The 21,390-nt window shown below is 41.7% G+C and overlaps 1 protein-coding gene across 3 annotated transcripts in view; it reads left to right on the top strand.

The window, feature by feature from the left end:
- Window positions 1-7,079: 7,079 nt before the first annotated feature.
- The window catches only part of pde6d (phosphodiesterase 6D, cGMP-specific, rod, delta), a 36,002-nt gene continuing 21,691 nt past the window's right edge, over window positions 7,080-21,390 (top strand). For 2 of the 3 annotated variants that reach the window (XM_041206997.1, XM_041207007.1), the window contains exons 1-2: window positions 7,080-7,289; window positions 20,960-21,048. In XM_041206997.1, the coding sequence (XP_041062931.1) occupies window positions 7,240-7,289; window positions 20,960-21,048 (139 nt within the window). In that variant the 5' untranslated portion in view covers window positions 7,080-7,239. Of the gene's footprint in view, window positions 7,290-20,934; window positions 21,049-21,390 lie in introns of all 3 variants that reach the window. The other variant, XM_041207015.1, reaches the window with a different exon arrangement.

The raw sequence follows: 21,390 nt of genomic DNA, 5'->3' as shown, positions 1-21,390 counted from the left end.
TCCCAGTAGACCCATCATGTCAGCCTGTTCCTGCCCCGTGGAACTCATTTCTTCCAATCTTGACTCCGTTCTCTCTCCCCTTATCCAGTCTCTTCCCAGCTACATCCACAATTCCTCTGAAGCCCTACATTATATCAACAATTTCCAGTTCCCTGGCCCTAACTGCCTCCTCTTCACCATGGATGTCCAACCTCTTGACACCTCCATCCCTCACCAGGATGGCCTGAGGGCTCTCTGATTCTTCCTTGAACAGAGGCCCGAACAATCCCCATCCACCACCACTCTCCTCCTTCTGGCTAAACCTGTTCTCTCACTGAACAATTTCTCCTTTAATTTGTCTCACTTCCTCCAAAGAAAATGTGTGGCCCAGTTATGCCTCTCTCTTTATGTGGTATGTGGAACATTCCTTGATCTAGTCCTACTCAGGCCCCTTTTCACAACTCTTTCTTCAGTACATCGATGACTGTTTCGGTGCCGTTTCATGCTGTTGTCTGGACCTGGAAAATTTTTTTATCAATTTTACATCCAATTTCCAACCCTCCATCTCTGACATTTCCCTTCCCTTCCTTGACCTCTCTGTCTCAATTTCTGGTGATAGGCTGTCCACCAATATTCACTACAAGCCCATTGACTCCCACAGCTACCATGACTACAGCTCCTCACACCATGCTTCCTGTAAAGACTCCATCCCATGCTTTCAGCTCCTTCACCTCTGTTGCATCTGTTCCAATGATGCCACTTTCCAAAATGGTACTCCTGACATGTCTTCCTTCTTCGATGAGGTTTCCCACCCACTGTGGTTGACAGGGCCCTCAACTGTGTCTGACCTATCTCCCTCGCCTCTGCCCTCACACCTTCCTCTCCCTCCCAGAACCATGATAGGATCCCCTTGTCCTCACATTTCACCCCAACAGCCTCCGCATTCAAAGGTTCATCCTCTGCCATTTCCGTCAACTCTAACATGATGCCACCACCAAACACATCTTCCCTTAACCCCCCCGTCGGCATTCCATAGGGACTGTTCCCTCCAGGACACCCTGGTCCACTCCTCCATCACCCCCAACACCTCAAACCCCTCCCACGGCACCTTCCCATGTAATCACAGTAATTGCAACGCCTGCCCCCTTACCTCCTCCCTCCTCACCATCCAAGGGCCCAAACATCCCTTTCAGGTGAAGCAGTGCTTCACTTGCACCTCCTTCAGTTTGGTCTACTGCATTTGCTGCTCCCAATGTGGTCTCCTCTAAATTGGAGAGACCAAACGCAGACTGGGTGACCGCTTTGCGGAACACCATTGGTCTGTCCGCAAGCATGACCCAGACCTCCCTGTTGCTTTCCATTTCAACACTCCACCCTGTTCTCATGCCCACATCCTTGGCCTGTTGCACTGTTCCAGTGAAGCCCAATGTAAACTGGAGGAACAGCACCTCATCTTCCGATTAGGCATTTTACAGCCTTCCGGACTTAACGTTGAGTTCAACAACTTCAGACCACGAACTCGCTCCTCCATCCTTGCCCCCTTTTTTCAGTATTCATTTTCATCTTTAATTTTTATTTTTTTAATTTTTAATTTTTATTTTTTAGAAGTTATTTCTATTTTTATTTATTTTCATTTTTATTCATTGTTTTATCCCCAGCTTTTATCTAATTTTCAATCTGTTTTCCCACCACTGTCCCCTCCCCCCCATCCTACCCCCACAAGGGCCATCTGTCACTTGTTCATGTTGTTCTTTCCAGAGTACTTACCCTTGTCCTGCTATTATCACTTTCTGCTTTCTGACCTTAATGCCACCATCAACACCTCCTTTAGCCAGTACCACTATCATTAACACCCCTTTGTCCTTTTGTTCAAGACATCTCCGGCAATCTCTGCTCTGCCTCCACCTTTCACTGGCCTTCTATCCAGCTTCACCTGCTCCACAGCACCCCACCCCCAGCCTTAAACAGTATGGATTTCATCATATTTTTACTTCTCGTTAGCTCTGAAGAAGAGTCATAAGGACTCAAAATGTTAACTCTGTTTTTTGCTCTCCACAGATGCTGTTAGACCTACTGAGTTTTTCCAGCGTTTTCTGTTTTTGTTTCAGATTTCCAGCATCTGCAGTATTTTGCTTTTACATTACATAATTGTTTAAATTTGACATTACATAAAGTGCAATACAGTTCAATTTTTTAATACAGTATGTGGCATTCTACGGTGCCTCATTTTACTTCTAGTTATAGTTATATTTACCATATATTTTTCAAATCAAACTTTCTCTGCATGCATACAAGCCTGAGCAGTTTTACATGGGTTCCAGCCCCTCAGTGTACTATAGTAGTCTTTCCCCATTGTTCCTTTGCAGAGGCTGTCCTAAGCCTGTAGTCCTGGAGATTGGAATGTGCAAGTCTGTAGCAGCGAGTAGTGGACAGCTTTTTGCACTGGAAGACCAACAAATTTTGAGCAGACCAAAGAGCATTTTTCACTGAGTTGGTGGTCCTTCCTTCCAGCAGCAGTTGATGTTTGTCTCAGTGTACATCCCTGAGACCAGCTGAGAAACCAGAGTCTTGAGTTACAGAGCTGCTTGGGATTAACTTTGAAAAAAACCACTGCATTTCCTTCCAGGCATTCTTTGCAAAGGCATATTCCAGAGGGAGGTGTGAAATGGTCTCTTTCTCACTGCAGCCACCTTGTGGGCAGTCTACGATGACGCTGAGACAATGGATGTGCATAAAGGACTTGAAAGAGAGGGCCCTTCTCACCACCAACCAAGTTATACCTTGGTGCATAATTAGAAGTTCTGGCAATGAGGCATTCTGTCAATTGACTTTTGACAGTCTGTTCAGGAAACCATCTGACAGGGTACACCATTACCTTTTCCTGCAGGACCTCAAGGATATTACATGTGGAGCACTGTCTAATGGATTTGTGGTCAAAAGCTCTTGCTGCACAAACTGTTCCAAGAGGGACAGATTGTATTGCACAGCCCAAATGTTTGGAGCTTTCTGTGGCAACATGGCCAGACCCATCCTTCTCAACAATGGGGACATATAGAACCTCAGCCCTTAGTGACACTTGGTGTTTGCATACTGAGGGTCTACACACGGCTTGGTGCAACCATGCACAAAGGCTGACAGTGACACTGGAGATGTTTTTGCTTCCATTGTATGCAGATTTGTATATGGTGACCCTGCAGACATGATCCATTTTCGACCTCCAGATAAAACAGAAGATGGCTCAGATGACCAGCACAGCACAGAAGTGAGGTATGGGCCCGCACCACAAAGAACAACATCGAGACTATCTTGCACCTGATGATCAGGTTCTTATCCACAATGGAGATGATGCATCACTCTCACATGCATCGTTTTTGTTTTACCATGGCTCTACCCTCCTTCCGGTCTTGGCTCATACCCTGACCCTCTGAACCATATCCCCAGTCAGGTATTCTGACTGGACAGTGAAGGGAACAAGGGATTGATCGGCCCAGTTCCCAAAGAACATGGCCTTGATCTTGCCATAATTTACTTTTGCTCCCGAGGCCAGTTTGAACTGGTCACAAGTGCTCACCAGTCTGCAAACTGACAATAGTTCCAAGCAGAAGACAACAAAGTCATATTTACAGGGAAGCTTTGACCCGAGGGTCCACTGCCTAGGGTCCGTATCTCTCTTCTGCCCACTAGGCAAATAGTTCAATATAGCACACAAACAAAACAGAGAGAGGACAGGCTTGCCTGACTGCAGATTTGATCAGAAAGCTTTCTGATTCCCACTCGTTGATTGAAACTGCATTACTAAAGTTTATGTAGAGCAGTTGGATCCAATTGCAGATTCCTTCCCCAAATCCCATTTTGGAGAGCATATCCATTATGTGACATTCTGTCAAAGGCCTTCTCCTGGTCAAAGCTGATGAGGGTGTTTTTTTTCATTCACAGGGTGTGGGCTTTGCTGGCTGGGCCGGCATTTATTGCCCATCCTTAGATGCCCTTGAAAAGATGGTGGTGAGCTGCCTTCTTGAACTGCTGCAGTCCATGTGGTGTATGTACACCCACAGTTTTCTTAGGAAGGGGGTTCCAGGATTTTGACCCAGGGCAGCAGAGAAGGAACAGCGATATATTTCCAAGTCATGATGGTGAGTGACTTGGAGGGGAACCTCGGTGGTGTTTCCATCTATCTGCTGCCCTTGTTCCTCTAAATGGTAGTGGCCATTGGTTTGGAAGGTGCTGTCGAAGGAGCCTTGGTGAACTCCTGCAGTGCATCTTGTAGATGGTACACGCTGCTGCTACTGTGTGTCGGTGGTGGAGGGAGGGAATGTTAGTGGATGTGATGCCAATCAAGCTGACTGCTTTGTCTTGGATGGTGTCAAGCTTCTTGACTGTTGTGGGATCTGCGAAATTGAGGCAAGTGGAGAGTATTCCATCGCACTCCAGACCTGTGCCTTGTAGATGGTGGACAGGCTTTAGGGAGTCAGGAGGTGGGTTACTAGCTTCTGACCTGCTCTTGTAGCCACAGTATTTATATGGCTAGTCCAGTCCAGTTTCTGGTTAATGGTAACCCCTAGGGTGTTGATAGTGGGGAATTCAGTGATACTAATGCCATTGAACATCAAGGGGCGATGGCTGGATTCCCTCTTGTTGGAGATGGTTGTTGTCTGACACATGTGTGGCGCGAATATTACTTGCCACTTGTCAGCCCAAGCTGTCCAAGCTTGTCCACCCTCCTGTCCTGTATTGTATTTCTGAGTAGCCCAAAGCTATGCTGTATTTTTACACCCTACTCTTAAAAATAATCACAAGTTTCAAAACTTAAATTGAATTTTCAAGTGTTTATATTCAGATGCATTTTGTTAAACCATTTTTAAGCAATTAATATAAGAGAGCACTTACATTGCAAACTGGTGTGAAGTGCTTTCTATCAACACTAAACAGTTTCCATTTGTATAGTGCCTTGCTAGAGCTTAGTACACTCCAAAATGCTTCACAGCCAGTAAATTATTATTGAATTGTATGCGCTGTTGTAATATTGGGAAATACATCAGCCATTTGGCATCTAGCAATGTTCTACAAATAGCAACATAGCCCCTTTCTGGCTAGACTGCCTACCATCAACACATCTGACTCAGATACCAGTGAGGCAACCCCAATTCCCCATTCACCAATAGTCTCAGACCTTACCTTCTCTCTGATACTGATCATCAGCGCATCCCCTTGGCTACAATGATAAACTAAAATCCACTAAAAAGTAAACATTCTCAACCAAATTTATAAATCAAGCCATGTCATATTGTAAACAAAAGTCAACAAATCACCTGTTTCCATTCCCTTAATGCCTGTCTTCCATGCATCTGTGCCTGTCCCAGGGAGGAGAAGATCGCATTGTAGAGGATACAGAGGAAATTTATGAGAATGGTGGCAACGTTGGAAAGATTTAGCTATAAGGAAAGATTGCTTAGTCAGAGGTTGTTTTCTTGAAAAAGGAGGCTGAGGGGAGATTTAATTGATGCGTATAACATTATGAGGGGTCTAGATAGGGGAGTTAGGAAGGACCTGTTTCCCTTAGAATAGAGTTCAATAACCAGGGGATAGATATAAATTATTTTGTACAAGGATTAGAGAGGAATTGAAGAGAAACTTTTGCACCCAGGTGGTATTGGGAGTCGATCTGGAATTCTTTGCCCAAACCCCACCTCCCACCTCACAGTTATAAGTACTTGGATACACACTTCAAGTGTCATAGCCTTGTTTGGACTAAGAGCTGGAAAGTGCATTTAGACTGGATAGCTCCTTTTTAGCTGGCACAGGCATGATGGGCTGAATGGCTTCCTCCTATGTTGTAAATATCTATGATTTCTAAATGAGCAGATCACTGATTTAATGAAAACTAAAATATTGCAGATGCTGGAAATCTGAAGTAAAAACAGAAAATCCTGAAAACAGTTAACAGGTTACATTAGTAAACATTTCAAATCAATGACTTGTCATCGAGTTCCAGCATTTTCTGCTTTTACATCTGTTTTAGTGATGGTGGTTGAGGGATTAACATCAGCCAGGATTCCAGCAGATGTTAAAAACAAAAAACTGCGGATGCTGGAAATCCAAAACAAAAACAGAATTACCTGGAAAAACTCAGCAGGTCTGGCAGCATCGGCGGAGAAGAAAAGAGTTGACGTTTCGAGCCCTCATGACCCTTCAACAGAACTAGGTGAATCCAAGGAGCGGGGTGAAATATAATTCACCTCGCTCCTTGGATTCACCTAGTTCTGTTAAAGGGTCATGAGGGCTCGAAACGTCAACTCTTTTCTTCTCCGCCGCTGCTGCCAGACCTGCTGAGTTTTTCCAGGTAGTTCTGTTTTTGTTCCAGATGTTCCCTACGCTCCTTCAATTAGTGCCTGGAATCTTTTAGTTCAATCTGCAATGGTTGCAGTTTAATGGCTCAGTTGAAAGCTCTAGATTTAGGTCACATTTAGACTCTAATGTCTAAAATGTATTGTCATTGTGAAGCAAAACTGCCATATTCCAAAACTACATGAGTATAAATAGACTCCAAGAGTTAATACTTGTAACTCTTTCGAGTACAAACACGCTTCGATCTGTTTCAGATGAAATTACATTGTTTCATAGTTTGCCATTGTGAGATTTGAACTGTTGATCTTGGGGTTACAAGCCCAGTAACATACTATAGCCTTGGTCTTCGAGATTCAACCAACTAATTGCCCTGTTAGGGACAAACTATTTCACCAATTTCCGAACTATTCCATCAACAATGGAAGCGCTGTTTGACCCGACCCAAACCTAGTCAGAGTGTCTACTGATACCAATGCGTCAGCTTAACGAGGTGACACAAATTAATTATTTCTCCAGCAAAATACAGTGAGTGGAGGATAATTACAAACTGGCGCCAAGTTGATTGACGGCGAAATCCACCAATCAGCTTCACCCTGGCGCTGCCAACGGGAATCACTATTGGCAGCAGCTCCCGCCTACATTAGCGACATAGCTCTGCTGATTAGCTGCTTCGCAGGAATGACCGTAATCTATTGGTTAGGCTGCGTGTCAGTCTGGTTGCGGCGGCGGCTGCCCGCTCTTGATTGGCTGTTGGAGGCGGAGGTGGGTTCGGCGGCGATGAGCCGAGCGTTGCTGTGGCGATAATCAGCTTGTTGCTCGATTTTAAAATTTATTGACATTACAGATATATTTTTCATATTAATCGCTTTAATCCCTTTGTTCCGATTTATCAGGGGACGGACTGGGAGAACTGCAATGTCTTCGAAGGAAGACAGGGCTAAGGAGATTCTGAAGGGCTTTAAGCTGTATCCTTTACTCGTCTGAATATTCCTGTTTCACCCGCTTTATGAGCTGCTTGTTCCCGGGGTAAGTGCGGCCCTGGACTCGGGGCCTGGGGCGTGTAAATATGTGTGTATATATATGTATATATGTGCAGCTGCAGAGATATGAACTCAGAAAGCAACCGTTGAGGGGTAAGGGCGCCGAGTTTGCAGTGGCCCAGGGCGCTGAAGGTGACTCCACAGGACAGGGCCAAGGAGGCTGCACCCGGTAATCCCCAAATCCCACCCTGTGCTACAAGGGCAGCGTCAGTAGAGGAAGCCGGCAGGGCTATGGGTCACGTTTACTCTGTCAGGGCAAATCATCATATTTTAGGGCAAAATATCTAAAACTTAACTAAAACCATAATATGAGCACATTTGTGGCAAAACATCTGAATTTCTGTGCAGTTCAAGATAATTGATTTGTACTTTTCCCGTTGTCATTATGATTAAATGTATATCACTCTACACATGTTGAGTTGCTATTTAAAAGCTGTTGAGATCGACTCTTGTGTTAGGAGTGACATTTATGATTGGAAATGATCCAGGTTGCAAGTTAATGTACATTACATGTTATATCAAAATATGTCATTCCTGCTTAATGACAATTGGACAAGTTTACTGTCTTAATTCAAAGAACAAAATATTGGCATAAGCCCTTATGCCATGGTAATTTTATGATGTAATTATTAAAAGTATAATTTTTATATTTTAATGGAATGTTAGTGTCACTGGCAAGGTCAGCATTTGTTGTCCATTCCTAATTACCCTTGAGAAGGTGGTAGTGAGCTGCTATATGTTTTAACAATGCTTTGGAATTAATATTCTCCAGTTTGGCACATGATTTTAATTTTGCTCTAAGCAGGTGTGAATTGTACCTTCTAATGTACTTTAATCTCTTTTGAAGCTAAAAGACTTTACATATTTGAAACTTATGTCTTAAGGCATGTTGTGTGACCTGGATTTTGTGATCAGCGATGAACGAACATTGTTAGCCTTTCATTAAACTTGCACTTGCCCACAGATTCTCTAAGGGTTTTTGTACAGAAACTTGCAATGTTTAGAAAGCCATTTTGGTGCAGTGCCCTCTACAGGGGATTTGTGACCCGTGTGAACTGGACAAGCAATTGTGTGTTTTAACAATGGGATTGAAAGAAGCTCATTGAAGCATGTATTCTGAACCAGGAAGTATTAATGAGAATAGTTAATCAAATGCTAAATCATGCACCAAAAGCAAAATAAAGGGAAGGATGAGATTACGACAGAGATGAGGCAAAAAATAAAAAAGTTTTTTATTTTTAAATCCCCAACAGTGATTATAATCTGAAAAAATGAGACTCCACACTTCTAAAAGTTAATTTTCAGGGCCAGTGAGGTTGTTTGGCATTAATTAGCACTTATCATACTACTCAAAAATGTGCTTACACTGGAATGGACAAACCCTAACTTTTTCAGGTAAGTTTAATGGGTGTCTTATCTATATATCCCAACTTCACACCCCTCCATGTGTTTCAATATTGAGACTTCCAGCATGATATTATCATAATGAAGCTACTAGAGGAGCAGCGCAGCCTTGACAGCAGCTTCCTGACTTCTGTATCTAACTGTGCAAATGTGATCACCGGAAATTGCAGTCTGATTTACACTTCAGTAATGGTGAGTGGTGTTAACATATTTTTACCACAAATTCTACCCCAATTTGATTAAGTCTTTCAGAGAATAGTCTGCCAATTAATTGATGCAGTAAAATCCTTGTTATCTGGCATGCTCGGGGAATGGGTGGTGCCAGTTAAATAGAAGTGCCAGTTAACAGGAAGTCTGCTGTGGACACAATTCAAGGTGTGGTATATCTTTACAATAATCAAAACTGACTCAATAACTTAATCATTTCAATGTAAAACCTAAGAACAACTGCAGATTGATAACCTATTATGAACATACATAAGAACTTTATTAGGTTTTTTAAAGAATGCAGTATCTGAACATTGAAAGTGATGGGCTTTTATCAAGCTGTCAGAAATTCCAGTTACTAAATAATTCTGGTTGGTAGAGTGCCAGATAACACACAGTTTATTGTACATTCACAGAGTTATCATTCTTCCAAGGGTCTTGAATGTGTTGTATATCTTTACATTTGCTGCATCAAAAATTGCAAGGGTGTATGACTTAAATAAAATACTAATGATGGAACAGTTGTTAGGCAGTGTTCGATAATGAAAGACGCCTCTGCTAAATACCAAAGGCACAATACTGGATGGTAACCAGCATCTGCAAAATAACCCCATTAAGGGTTTAGCATCTTCAGTAGAGGAGTATGTGCTAGAGAAAAATGATGGAAGAAGAATAGCTGAAAAACACAAATGTAAAAATAAAAAATACAGACCTGCAACAATTTGTGGTTTGACCAAAGTCTGAAACAGAGCAAACTGTCTAGACACTGCTCCCCCTCCCCCTTATGTCAGCGTGTTTCCAACTTGTACTCCAGCTCAATGACTGAGCCAGAAAGGGTGGTGGAAGCAGATTCAATAGTAATTTTCAAAAAGAAATTGAATAAATACTTGAAAGGAAAAAATGTACAGGGCTACAACAACTTTTAGTTACGTAGTGCATTTATAGCACTTCACAGGAGCCTTATCAAACAAAATATAACACTGAGTCACGTAAGGAGATATTCGGGCAGATGATCAAAAGCTTGGTCAAAGAGTTAGGTTTTAAAGAGTATCTTAAAGGAAAAGGAATTCCAGAGCTTGTAGTCAGGCAGCTAAAGGCATTGGCGCCAATGGTGGAAAAGCTAAAATTGTGATGCTCAAGAGGCCAGAATTGAAGGTGTAAAGATCTTGGAGAGTTGTGGTGCTGGGGATGTTACCGAGATTGAGAGGGGTGAGGCCAATGGTGGGATTTGAACATGATGAGAATTTTAAAGCTGAAGTTTTTTCGGATCATAAGGCAATATTGATTAGTAAGCACAGAAATGATTGATGAATGGGACTTGGTGTGAGTAAGGACCCAGGAGAAGAGTTCTGGATGACCTTAAGTTTATAGAGGGTAGAATGTTGAAAGCCAGCCCAAAGTGCGTTGGAATAGTCAAATCTAGAGGTAACAGGGATGGAAGGGGTGTCAGCAGCAGACGAGTTGCGGCAGGGACGAAGTCTGTGGTGATGTTTTGGAGTTTGAAATTGGCAGTCTTAGTGATGATGTGAGTATGTGGTCGGAAGCTCATCTTGGGGTCAGTTATGAAACCCAGGTCACAAACAGTCTGGTTTAGCCTCAGACAGTTGCTAGGGAGAGGCACGGAGTTGGTGGCTATGTACAGAACTTGTGGTGTGGATCGAGGACAATAGGTTTGGCCTTTCCAAACAATGTTTAGTAGAACACAAAGGAATAGAAGAAAATATGGACTCTGGGTACATTTTGATTGACTTTTTAAAATAACTCTCCCTCCCTTCTAGATAGCTGTGGGGACATTATCAATGGGCAGCATCCTAGAGCAACTTCATAGAAAACATAGGAGTTATAACTCTCGTTTGGCCTTAGCTGTTTCTGTGAGCCTACAGCGTGTTATGCTGGGGTAAGTTGCATTTCCAAATGTTGATGGCTTCCTGGGACAGCCATGAGGGCCAGGATTAGCTCAGTTGGATAGACAGCTAGCATGTGGTTCAGAATAACACCAACAGCGTGGAGTTCGATCCCCATTCTGGCTGAGTTAGGCTTGGGGCCAGTCTCCTTATCCTGCCCTGTGGTAAAATCATGGCATAAGCTGGGGTTTGGTGATTCTTAAATATCCAATGTGCTACCTGGTGAAGAAGAATAATGAGTTGCTAAGGTCCTGTGGCTCTGGGGTAGCTTTTGGGTCATTTGATTTTATAGTCCTGTTGTCTCCTATGAGACTTTTGTAAATTGCACAGGGGATGCTAGTCATTGGTAATACTTTGATATCCAGCAGGAAGAGATCTGTCTGTAAAACCTGAGTACGTAATCTAGGTTGACATATCAGTGTGTTACTGAGGGAATGAAATTAAAGATACTCTGTCACTATTCAAAACATAGCAGGAATTTCTCCCAGTGCCTTGACCAATGTTCCCCTCTAACCACTGACATCTAAAAAAGAATGGATTAACTGGTTAGTCATTTCATTGCTACTTATGGGACACTAGTGCAAAATGTCTGCTGCCTACATAACAAATACTGTGTGAAGTGCTTTGTGAGTAGGGACTCTGGATTGAGGTGGCTTGAAGATGACATGTCTGTCATTGGAATTTCAGAACCAGGTCAGTTATCTGAAATGTGTTCAGTTATCTGATCTTCAAGCCAGTTAGGTCTGCAGTGCTCCAGAATGCTATGCTAAGATTGACTAGGCAACATGGTTCACTAATGGAACCTGGTAATCAATCCTTCAAGCCAAATGCTTAATCAGTTGGATAGAACTTGCTGGACAAATGTGAAATGGTACTACTAAGCTTTACAGCTTTTGCTGTTTAAGCACTAACAGTATGTCTGTAAACACTTGAGAATGGAAGGGCAGTTGCAAAGCCTTGGCTTTACCAACCCATGCCTCAATTCTCTGGACTTGAGTAAGCGATTTGCCTCTCTAGGAAGAGAGGGCCTGTACTCAGCACACGGGTAACATGGGTGAATTGCTTATGAGTTTTACTTGGAGACTTCTGAGAGGTATTTGATAAGCCTGACAAGAAACTTGTGACTGATAAGGAAAATCTTATGAATCAGGTGTGAATCAGGTACATTGTCTAGAAAGTATATAAATAATGGGATTTAAAGGATGGTAGTCAGTCGTTGTAGTTTTTTGATAAGCTGTACCAGCATAGTAACCCAGGAATCAGTTCTGAAATTCCTGCTGTTCACAATTATTTGTTAATGATTCAAGTTATGTGGGAAAGTAAAATATTTAAAGCAAAGCTATCTACTAAGATAAAAACAAAAAAACTGCGGATGCTGGAAATCCAAAACAAAAACAGAATTACCTGGAAAAACTCAGCAGGTCTGGCAGCATCGGCGGAGAAGAAAAGAGTTGACGTTTCGAGTCCTCATGACCCTTCGAGTTCTGTCGAAGGGTCATGAGGACTCAAAACGTCAACTCTTTTCTTCTCCGCCTATCTACTAAGATTTGGGCCCAATGCAAATTAGTCAAATATGGAATTGAACCTGGAAAGATGATTTTGGGGATAAATACATGGCACTGAGTCATACAGGAAAATACTGTTCCACGTTTGATCCCATAGCGAAGCAACCCACTTACCCAAATGCAGAGAATTGAGGTGTGGGTTGACATACAGTAAGTCCAAACTGCAGCCCAAAAGCTTGAGCTCTGGTAATTGAGTCTTTGAAATCAAGATAACCCAATCCTATTTGTGCTTAAATTATTTTACAGCCCGTGAAAACAAAAAATTGACTCCCCTGCACTTTATTGTCTTTTTTCTTTTGCAGACATATTTCAAAATAAATTTCAGCTTTTGCTATTAAAACCTTTTATGCAAAAGGGAGCAATTTAGTTATTTACTGAAAGCAGGTTGTATCATTAGAAAGAAAGTCTCATGGGGATGCTTATTTCTGGTCTGTAGGCAAACATTTCTGTGATAATGCACAAGAAAGTCATGATGAATGGAATCTGTACCACTTCCTGTGTGAAGTCAGATGTGAACAGAGTTGTAATTCTTTGATTGCTGTATTACCCTATATGATTTATATATAATTTAAATGATAATACAGCTCTGGAAAAGGTGTCTGTATTCCTTGAGTATTAATGTGGCTGTGGCATGCAACTTTTTAAACTTCTAAATTTATACTTATCTCAGACTGTTCTAATTAGACTGCAGTGTAACAGAACTTAAATTTTAATACTTGTTTCTCCTTGCCTGTTAGTTACTAATGTTCCTCACTTTACACTCCCTTCCATACCCAATTTAACAGCAGAACTTTGAGTGGCTGCAGGGAAATGCGAGAAGAGTTAGGTTATTTGTTTCCTGGAGCAGGTTGCTGCTGTTGATGTAGCTATAAAAGTGCCATAATTTATTTTCTCTTTACCCCTCCTAGGTCCCCCTCTCCTGTTGCCAAGCCTCTTTCAATTTCTCCCCTCTTGGTTACTCCAGTGCAATCCCAGTGCTTCTTGACCTTTGTACTATACCACTGCTGTCTTAGATTTGATTCCCTCTTAGATAGCCTGCAGCTTTTCTCTTTGCCCCTCTTTGCATCCATCGTGGCACTGGTCACTGCAACCACCCTGTTCCACTTTCTTACTGATCATCTCGTCAGTGGGCAAGCTGGGGTTAAACTTGCCAATCTCTTTCTTTCTCACTCACCCCTCCCTGTGCTGATCCTTTCGGCTGTAACAGTATATCATCCATGACTGCTGCTCTCTGCATCTCTCTCCAAAATATCTGTTTATTTGACATCCATTAGCTTATTATAGATAATTACATCAACATCAGACAAGCAGTCTGAAAGTTTGGCAATAGTGGAGCCGTCGAGAGAGGTGATGGTGCGGTAGAGCTGGGTGTCATCAATGTACATGTGAAAACTAACACTGTATTTTCCAATGATGTCACTGAGGAGCAGCATGTAGATGAGAAATAGACCCTCAGGGGTACCACAGATGATACAGGAGTGGGGGAAGAGAAGCCATTGCAATTGATTTCTGGCTATGATGAATTAGAGAAGAATGGAACCAGGTGAGTACAGTCCCACCCAGCTGGAGGACAGAGGAGTAGTATTGGAGGGGGATGGTGCAATCAACTGTGCCAAATGCTGCAGACGGGTTGTGAAGGACGAGGCAGGATAGTGTACCTTTATCACTGTCATATGAAAAGAGAGAACAGTTAATATCAGATACTGTGGAGAAAAGGAAGGAAAGTTGTGTGGTGAACAGTTTAGTGGGAATAGGGTTAAGAGAGCAGGATGTGGGTCTTATGGAGCAGATGAACTTGGAGAGATACTAAAGAAAGATGAGAGTTTGGGGCTAGGCCAGGGCAAACCTTTGGAAGAAGTTTGGCCTAGTGGGCAAGGGGAAGGCAGGAAGCAGGAAAGGCTGTTTATTGGATGGTCTCAATCTTGGTAGTACATAACTTGAGTATTGCTGAAATAAGAGGCTGTCAAAGCTTTTCATCTTGCACATTTAGGACAGGTACAAGAATGCCAAATTTCAAAGGGAGCAACAATTTATAGGGCGTGCGAAGAGGGTTCTGATTAGTTTGTAAGTCAGCTCTGATTAATCGAGGCATTGCTATGGTGAAAGCACCATGGAGTTAATTGTTCCCCAAGCTTTTGCTTAATTCCAAAAATGATGCAATGCCTGGACAAATTCCTTTTGCCTGCAGAGGACAGGTCCCTGCATATGAATACAAGTAGCTTCTAGCAAGCGTAAGTGAGCTACATTGTGACCCCGACTGATAATCATAAATTGGTTGTGGGTATAATTCTTAGCACACTCAGGATTGTTCAACAAATGCTGATCAATCACAAAATCACATCTAACGTTAGACGTTATAATCTGAGTTTTGCAAGCATGGGGTGTTTGACTATGTTAAGGACCCTGCCTATTGTGAACAGCTGAAGGGATGTGCTAATTAATACGATCTGCCTGACATTGGGATGTATGATGGGCCGAAGGGCCCTTTTCTGAGCTGTAGACCTCTATGACTCTACAGCCTACACACCTGCACTGAAATTCATGTACCACATTACTCATTTATGTGGTAAGCTGAGCATATCTTCGGGCAGCATCCTGTTAGTGGAAAATACCACTTGTGTTGCTACTACATAGTAGCAATATGGAATGGATATATTCATCTATTACTAAATTTTTGAGATAGTTTACCATTCCAGGATAATTTGAAGTAGACTCAGCACTTTTTAGGTCTGAAAGTGGCAGCCTTAGACCTATTCATAAGTGTGTGCGATACTCCACTCAAAAATAATCTAAAAAATTTGAGCAACAGCTCAATGACCTTTCACCTGTGATTCTTTGTTGCACTCTCTCTAGGGCAAGTGCGTCCTTCCTTACATAAGGAGACCAGAAATGCACACATACTGCTGGTGTGGCATCACCATAATTGCACAGGCTTCTTTACACTTAAACTCCAGTATATTAGTAACGAAAGCTAACATACCATTTGCCTTCCTAATTGCTAGCTGTACCTGCATGTTTGCCTTCTCTGATTCATGTATATGAGACCATTTTCTAGGACTGTATGTTGAGGAACCAACTAGAGAATGGACTATTTTAGAAGTAACATTGTGTAGTGAGAAAGGGATAATTAATAGTCTTGTTGTGTAGGAGCCTCTAGGGAAGAGTGACCATAATATGATAGAAGTTTACATTAAGTTTAAAAGTGATGTAGTTCAATCAGAAACTATGGTCTTAAATCTAAACAAAGGGAACTACGAAGGCCTGAGGGACAAATTGGCTGTGGTAGATTGAGAAACTATATCAACAGGTATGATGGTAGACAGGCAGTGGCTAGCGTTTAAAGAGATGATACATGGTTTACAACAAATTTAAATTCCTCTGAGGCACAAAAATATCCAGCAGGAAAGGTGATCTAACCATGGCTAAAAAATGTTAATAATTGTATTAGATCAAAGGAAGTGGCTCACAAAGTTGTCAAAAAGGTAGTAAACCTGAGGATTGGGAGTATGTGGAGAAAATGGCGTTGAGATAGAAGATCAGCCATGATCTAGTTGAATGAGCAGGCTTGAGGGGCTGAATGACCTGTCCTTGCTCCTATTCCCAATGCTCCTATATATGAGAACACCCAGGTCCTTCTTAATGCAAGCATTTCCCAGTCTCTCACCATTCAAAAAATATTCTGCTTCTTTATTTTTCCTACCAAGGTGGAAATCTTCAAAATCTACCATGTTGTATTCCATCTGCCATATTCTTGCCCACTCACCTGACCTTTGTAGCCTTCTTTCTTACTTGCTGCTTACTTTCCCACCCCCAACTTTACAAAGCCAGTTCAGTGATCAAGCGAAATGGTGGCAAGTTAGAGCCGCTAGCTGTTCAGAGTACATGTGGAACCTGTTCATGAGAGGCAGCATATACTTAAGTAATAGAAGTATGCCAAGGATATATCCTTAGGTGATTCCAGAGTAAAGATGTGGGATTGGGAAGAGAAGCCATTGCTGGTGATTCTTCACCATGATTGGATAGATGAAAATGGAACCAAGAGAGGGCAGACCAACTCAGCTGGGCAATGGAAGCAAGGCATTGGAGGAGGATGGTGTGATATGGCTGCATAGAGGCCTAGAAGGATAAGGAGGTATATTGCATAATGGTTACGGTAACAGAGAATGATATTTGCAAATCAGTCATGTGGCAGGGTGCAAGTCCTGTTTTTGGAAGTTTAAATATGGAGTTCTGGGAAGAATGAGCATAAATTTAGGAGATATTCAAGGACTTTGGAGAGGAAAGAGAGTTCAGAGATGAAGTGGTTGTTTGCAAGGGCCGAGGTTGAGGGTGGATGTTTTGAGCAGAGTGATTACAGCAGTTTTGAAAGGGAAGGTGACAGTGCCTGAGGTGGGTAAACTGTTTACAATGTCGATGGCAGGAAGATAAGTTGGGTCATCAGAAGTTTAGTGGGACAGGGTCAAGAGAGTAGGACGTGCATTGCTCAGACAGGAACTCAGAGAAGGCATGAAGGCAGATTCGGGTAAAGGACAAAGATAACCTTGAGGGCAATATAAAATTATATTATGAGCAAAGCGTTCTTGTATTTATTGTTCCATTTGAAACCTAATCTTCTGCAAGTTTGCTTGCATTCTTTTGAAACTGAATTAGACCACTTCTTGATTCTCTGTAAATAGATTCATTCAAGCATCTCAGTAGCTTAACAAACTTATAAAGAAATAGTCAGTGACTGCAACGTTACCTGACCAGAATCAATAAATTACAAAAAGGTAGGAAATAGCTCATTAAGAGTTCTGGTTTATATTTAAATTAGGTCATTAGTTTACAGAAGACGTACCATCAGTTATCTTCATTTGAGCTTATGTGCTAATGGAAACTTTCTGATAGGGTCTGCTGGTATTACATGTCCAGATGGTGTACTGAACTGCCAGCAGCTGCTGGAGACAGTGAGTATCAGAGAATGTCAGGAACTAATGTTTTGTGAAATCAGAGAAGTGCTTGGATTACATCTCTTTTGTTGTGTACAACTGCAGTTTAAAACTGGAGGTTGTCAGTGGCTAGACTTGAGTTGATGTGAATATATTCTAGAATATTTTCGATATTAAAACTTTGAAGCATTTAACATTTTCATGAATGCTTATTTCATGGTTTTTTTAAAAGTAATAAACCCACTGTCTTGGGATGGAGAAGGGGGTTATTGTAAGTAGTCTTCAAATACTTGTCTCCTTTACATGTTCCCCTGTCCTTTGTGTTCCTCTGTGGCCTTGCTCCTTCCTATCTCTTCAGCTGCTAATTGATCTCCTGTGTTGGCCCACAAGGAGTTTAGACTGTAGCCTTTGGTTGAAGCAGGATTACAAAGGCAAAGTTAATTAGACCAGGTTTGAGGAGAGAAAGCAGGTTATGTAGTTTTGGATGTGTATTTTTCATCAAAACGAAAGCCCGACAGATGTTTAATGCACCTTCGGTTCTAAAACATCATAATCTGCCTGTACTTTACAGATGCTGAGTATCTTGCTGTGTACTTCTGGTGTTTTTGGTTTTATGTCAGATTTTTTACTCTAAAATATGATTCCTACTTGGAATATTCCTATCTTCATTACTTGCAAGTTGCTGCCTCCTCTTCAAGCCTGAAAATAAATGTAGTAGTTAATAAATTCAAATTAAATATCCTCTGTTTCATTCTATTTTAGACAAATCCTGTTTTAAATCTTCTGTTCAATTTCCTCGTCATGTTTTCACTGGAATCCTAGGCAGTGCTAATTAGATTTTATACATTTCTATTAATAGAAACAATGTCTGTTACACAAGGTATAAGAAACCCAAGGACACTTTAGTCATTTTCACTTGAAAATGTTTTCACTCCCTTGCTCTCATGCTGTTGCCTATATGGACAAGAGGTGGTTATTTTCATTGGATACTTTATGTGCTAAAGAGCCAACGGGATGCCCAAGATGGGTTCTTAAGCTGCAACACTGGTTTAGCACGCATTTAGTGTAAGATGCCACCTTGGCAGAGGATTTGAAGCATGTGCTAATACTGGTTGCCCAGGGGATGGTTAAGAGGCTGATTGACAATTAGATTGTCTGCTAGTGCTCATTAAAGAGGCTGTATGGCATTTGGCGGGTAGTGCTTCAATTAATAACCTCTCTCGTAACTGCGACCAGGTAAACAACAGTGAGAAAATTGTTGATTCTTTAGAGCGCTACTTAAAGCAATGCTCAGTTTTCAGTGTTCACTTGTTGCTGGAGATCAACTGATTATATTTGAAGACAACTTTTGAGATACATTGTGAGACATTATGGATGCTTTGCTAATAATTCCCCAATATGCTATCAATGCTTTTCCTGGAAATTTTCTCAGAATAGACCTAAAAAGAGTGAGTACGGTGCTACACTTCAGTACCTTTCTGGACACCTTACAGGAGTCACGAGGAGAAAGGGAATGATTGGTCATGGACATCTTGCTAGGGGACCGCTTGGTCTATGAGAGGTGATGAGACCAGGCAGAGGAAAAGCAATTACTGCTGTGGAAATGGACAAAAGGGCTCTCATCAGAAAACCCTGTCCACCCAGGCCTTCAGAGAGCACCATGCGTATAGTTATATGATCTAAGATTAATGTATGAGTAAGCTGGGGTTTACCAAGGAGATCATCACAAAGATCTGTGGCCGTGTGGAATGAAGTCTGAGAATTTGCAGCACAGCCAGATTGCATTGCCTGTGGCAGTTAAGATGATAAAACTTAATTTTTATGCTACTGGAACCTTCCAGGCTGTCACAGCTGATAGAAATCGCATATTCCAATCCTCGGTGGACTTCTACCTAAGGGAGGTCACTGCAGCTGTGTACACTCTGAGGAATGCCTAAATATCATTCACTATTGCCAGAGTAGACCAGAGGCAGAGAACTCTCGGATTCAGCAGGATTGCAGGATTCCCCTTGGCCCAGGGAGCCATTGACGACAACATGTGGCCATCTGAGCCCCTCATTTAAACTTGGAGTTATTCAGAAAAGGACTCCATTCCCTCTTTGAGCAGTTTGTGTATAACTACTTGCAGCCCTTTGTGCAGGTGAATATCTGTTAGCCAGGGAACTGCCATGATGCATTTAAAATGAGATAGTCATCCGTACTACAAGTTTGAGTTCCAGTGCAGTGTGCAAGGGTGGCACAGAATACCCTCAGATGCCATAGCTCATGACCCCCGGAGAATCCCTCGGACACCGGCTGAGCATTCATATAATGAGAGCCACTCCGCCATCAGGAATATCATTGAGCAAACAATTTGGGTACTCAGTAGAGATTTGGATAGCTTGACCACACCCAGGAGAGAAGCTAGCCACCATCTAATTGAAGAGCATTTTTGAAAGATGTTCTTTACCGTCAGGCTCAGTGTTAAGCCACAGACCAAGGTGGAGGTGCACTCCTACGTCCACAGCCTCAACTCATAAACTTACAGGCAGACTGTCCATTGCACCAGGTATTTGGTTTGCCCGATCCATCAGCCTGCTTTCTGAAAATTGGTTCTGTGATCTCCTCGTCTGACTCCTGTACTAAATTAGTATATGATGTTGCCGTCTCCATCCTAGCAAGGTGGTATCTGCGATCCCTCTTCCACCTGGCATGGTTGCTACCCATTAGTGCCCTGTGCAGCACTGGGCTCATTTAGCACCTATTTTCACAATTCACCAAAAGAAGCCCCTCACTCCCCCACCCACTCAACCCTGAGACCTTTTAAGTTGGTTTTGAAAGTATTGTCATAACAGGGACAGTGTCTTCATGGTTGCCCCTTCCAAGGGCACATGAATATGACCTTTTGTTTATGTTTTGAAATTGCACTTAATATTTCTTTGTTTTGTTTAAGCAATTATTTTTAATGTTTTAATTTTGATGAGCCATGTTGAAAAATATAACTTTTCCAAAGAAATATTGTAACTGGTGAACTTTAAAGAAACAGCATTAATTTTAAAAACATTGAAATAATGTATTCCTCATCTAGAATACAACTCCATCTCCCTCAGAAAACACTTCCAAAAGTAGCACTTCCACTCAATCGTTGTGTGATCATTTACAGGATCTTGCTGTTTGCTGTTGTGTTTTCCTACATAGCAGCAGTTATGCACCTGATAGTAGTGAAGAGAATATGCTCAATAAACATCATTTTCTATGTGAACCAATTACAACTGTATTGACGTTCTCAATGTGTGAACTTTTGTTTCATTGGAAACTTTGACCATCTTCTTTTTGAGGTGCATTAACATCCAAACACTTTTTGTGCAAAAATAATTAAAGTAACACTTGTTTCTTATTGTTTATATTGTGAATACTGGCATGCACTTGTGTTGGTGAAATGGTTTATGTTTTGATGTGTCCTTACGGAGTGAGACTTTAGGTTTTAAAACTATGATATGAAATGCCTGGAAAATGCTGCCACACTGTTATAAGCAGTTTGCTGTAAGAAATGATTTTTTTCAAAGATATGCTCAATTGTTATTTACTTAACAAATCTCATTCTTCAGTAACTGGATGAATCTGCGTGATGCAGAGACAGGAAAAGTTTTGTGGCAAGGCACAGAAGATCTCTCATTACCTGGAGTGGAGCATGAAGGTACAGGAATCATATGTTTCACACACAGGCCAAAAGATTGCCATTAGTGTTACAATTTGAAAATCTAGGCCATGGTGTAAAAACAAGATGGGTTCCCATGGATTTTTTTAGACCACTTGGAACAACATTTTGAACATGTTATGATGTGTGTTATTTAATCTTAATGACTTAAGAAGAAATCAGATTCAGCAAGCATTCCTACTATATCCTTTATATGTTGAGGTTTAATTCATATTTGGGGCAGGTACAAGTTTTTATTCTAGAGTTACTTTCGCTATCTTTTGCACTCGGCTTATCACATTTTTCAAAGGTTGTTTCCCATTTTTCATCTGAGATCCTTTG

The sequence above is a fragment of the Carcharodon carcharias genome, chromosome 2 (genome assembly GCF_017639515.1).
Source record: "Carcharodon carcharias isolate sCarCar2 chromosome 2, sCarCar2.pri, whole genome shotgun sequence".
NCBI lineage: Eukaryota > Metazoa > Chordata > Chondrichthyes > Lamniformes > Lamnidae > Carcharodon > Carcharodon carcharias.
The sequence above is the reverse complement of the archived record's forward strand: the minus strand, read 5'-3'. Positions and strand labels throughout refer to the sequence as shown.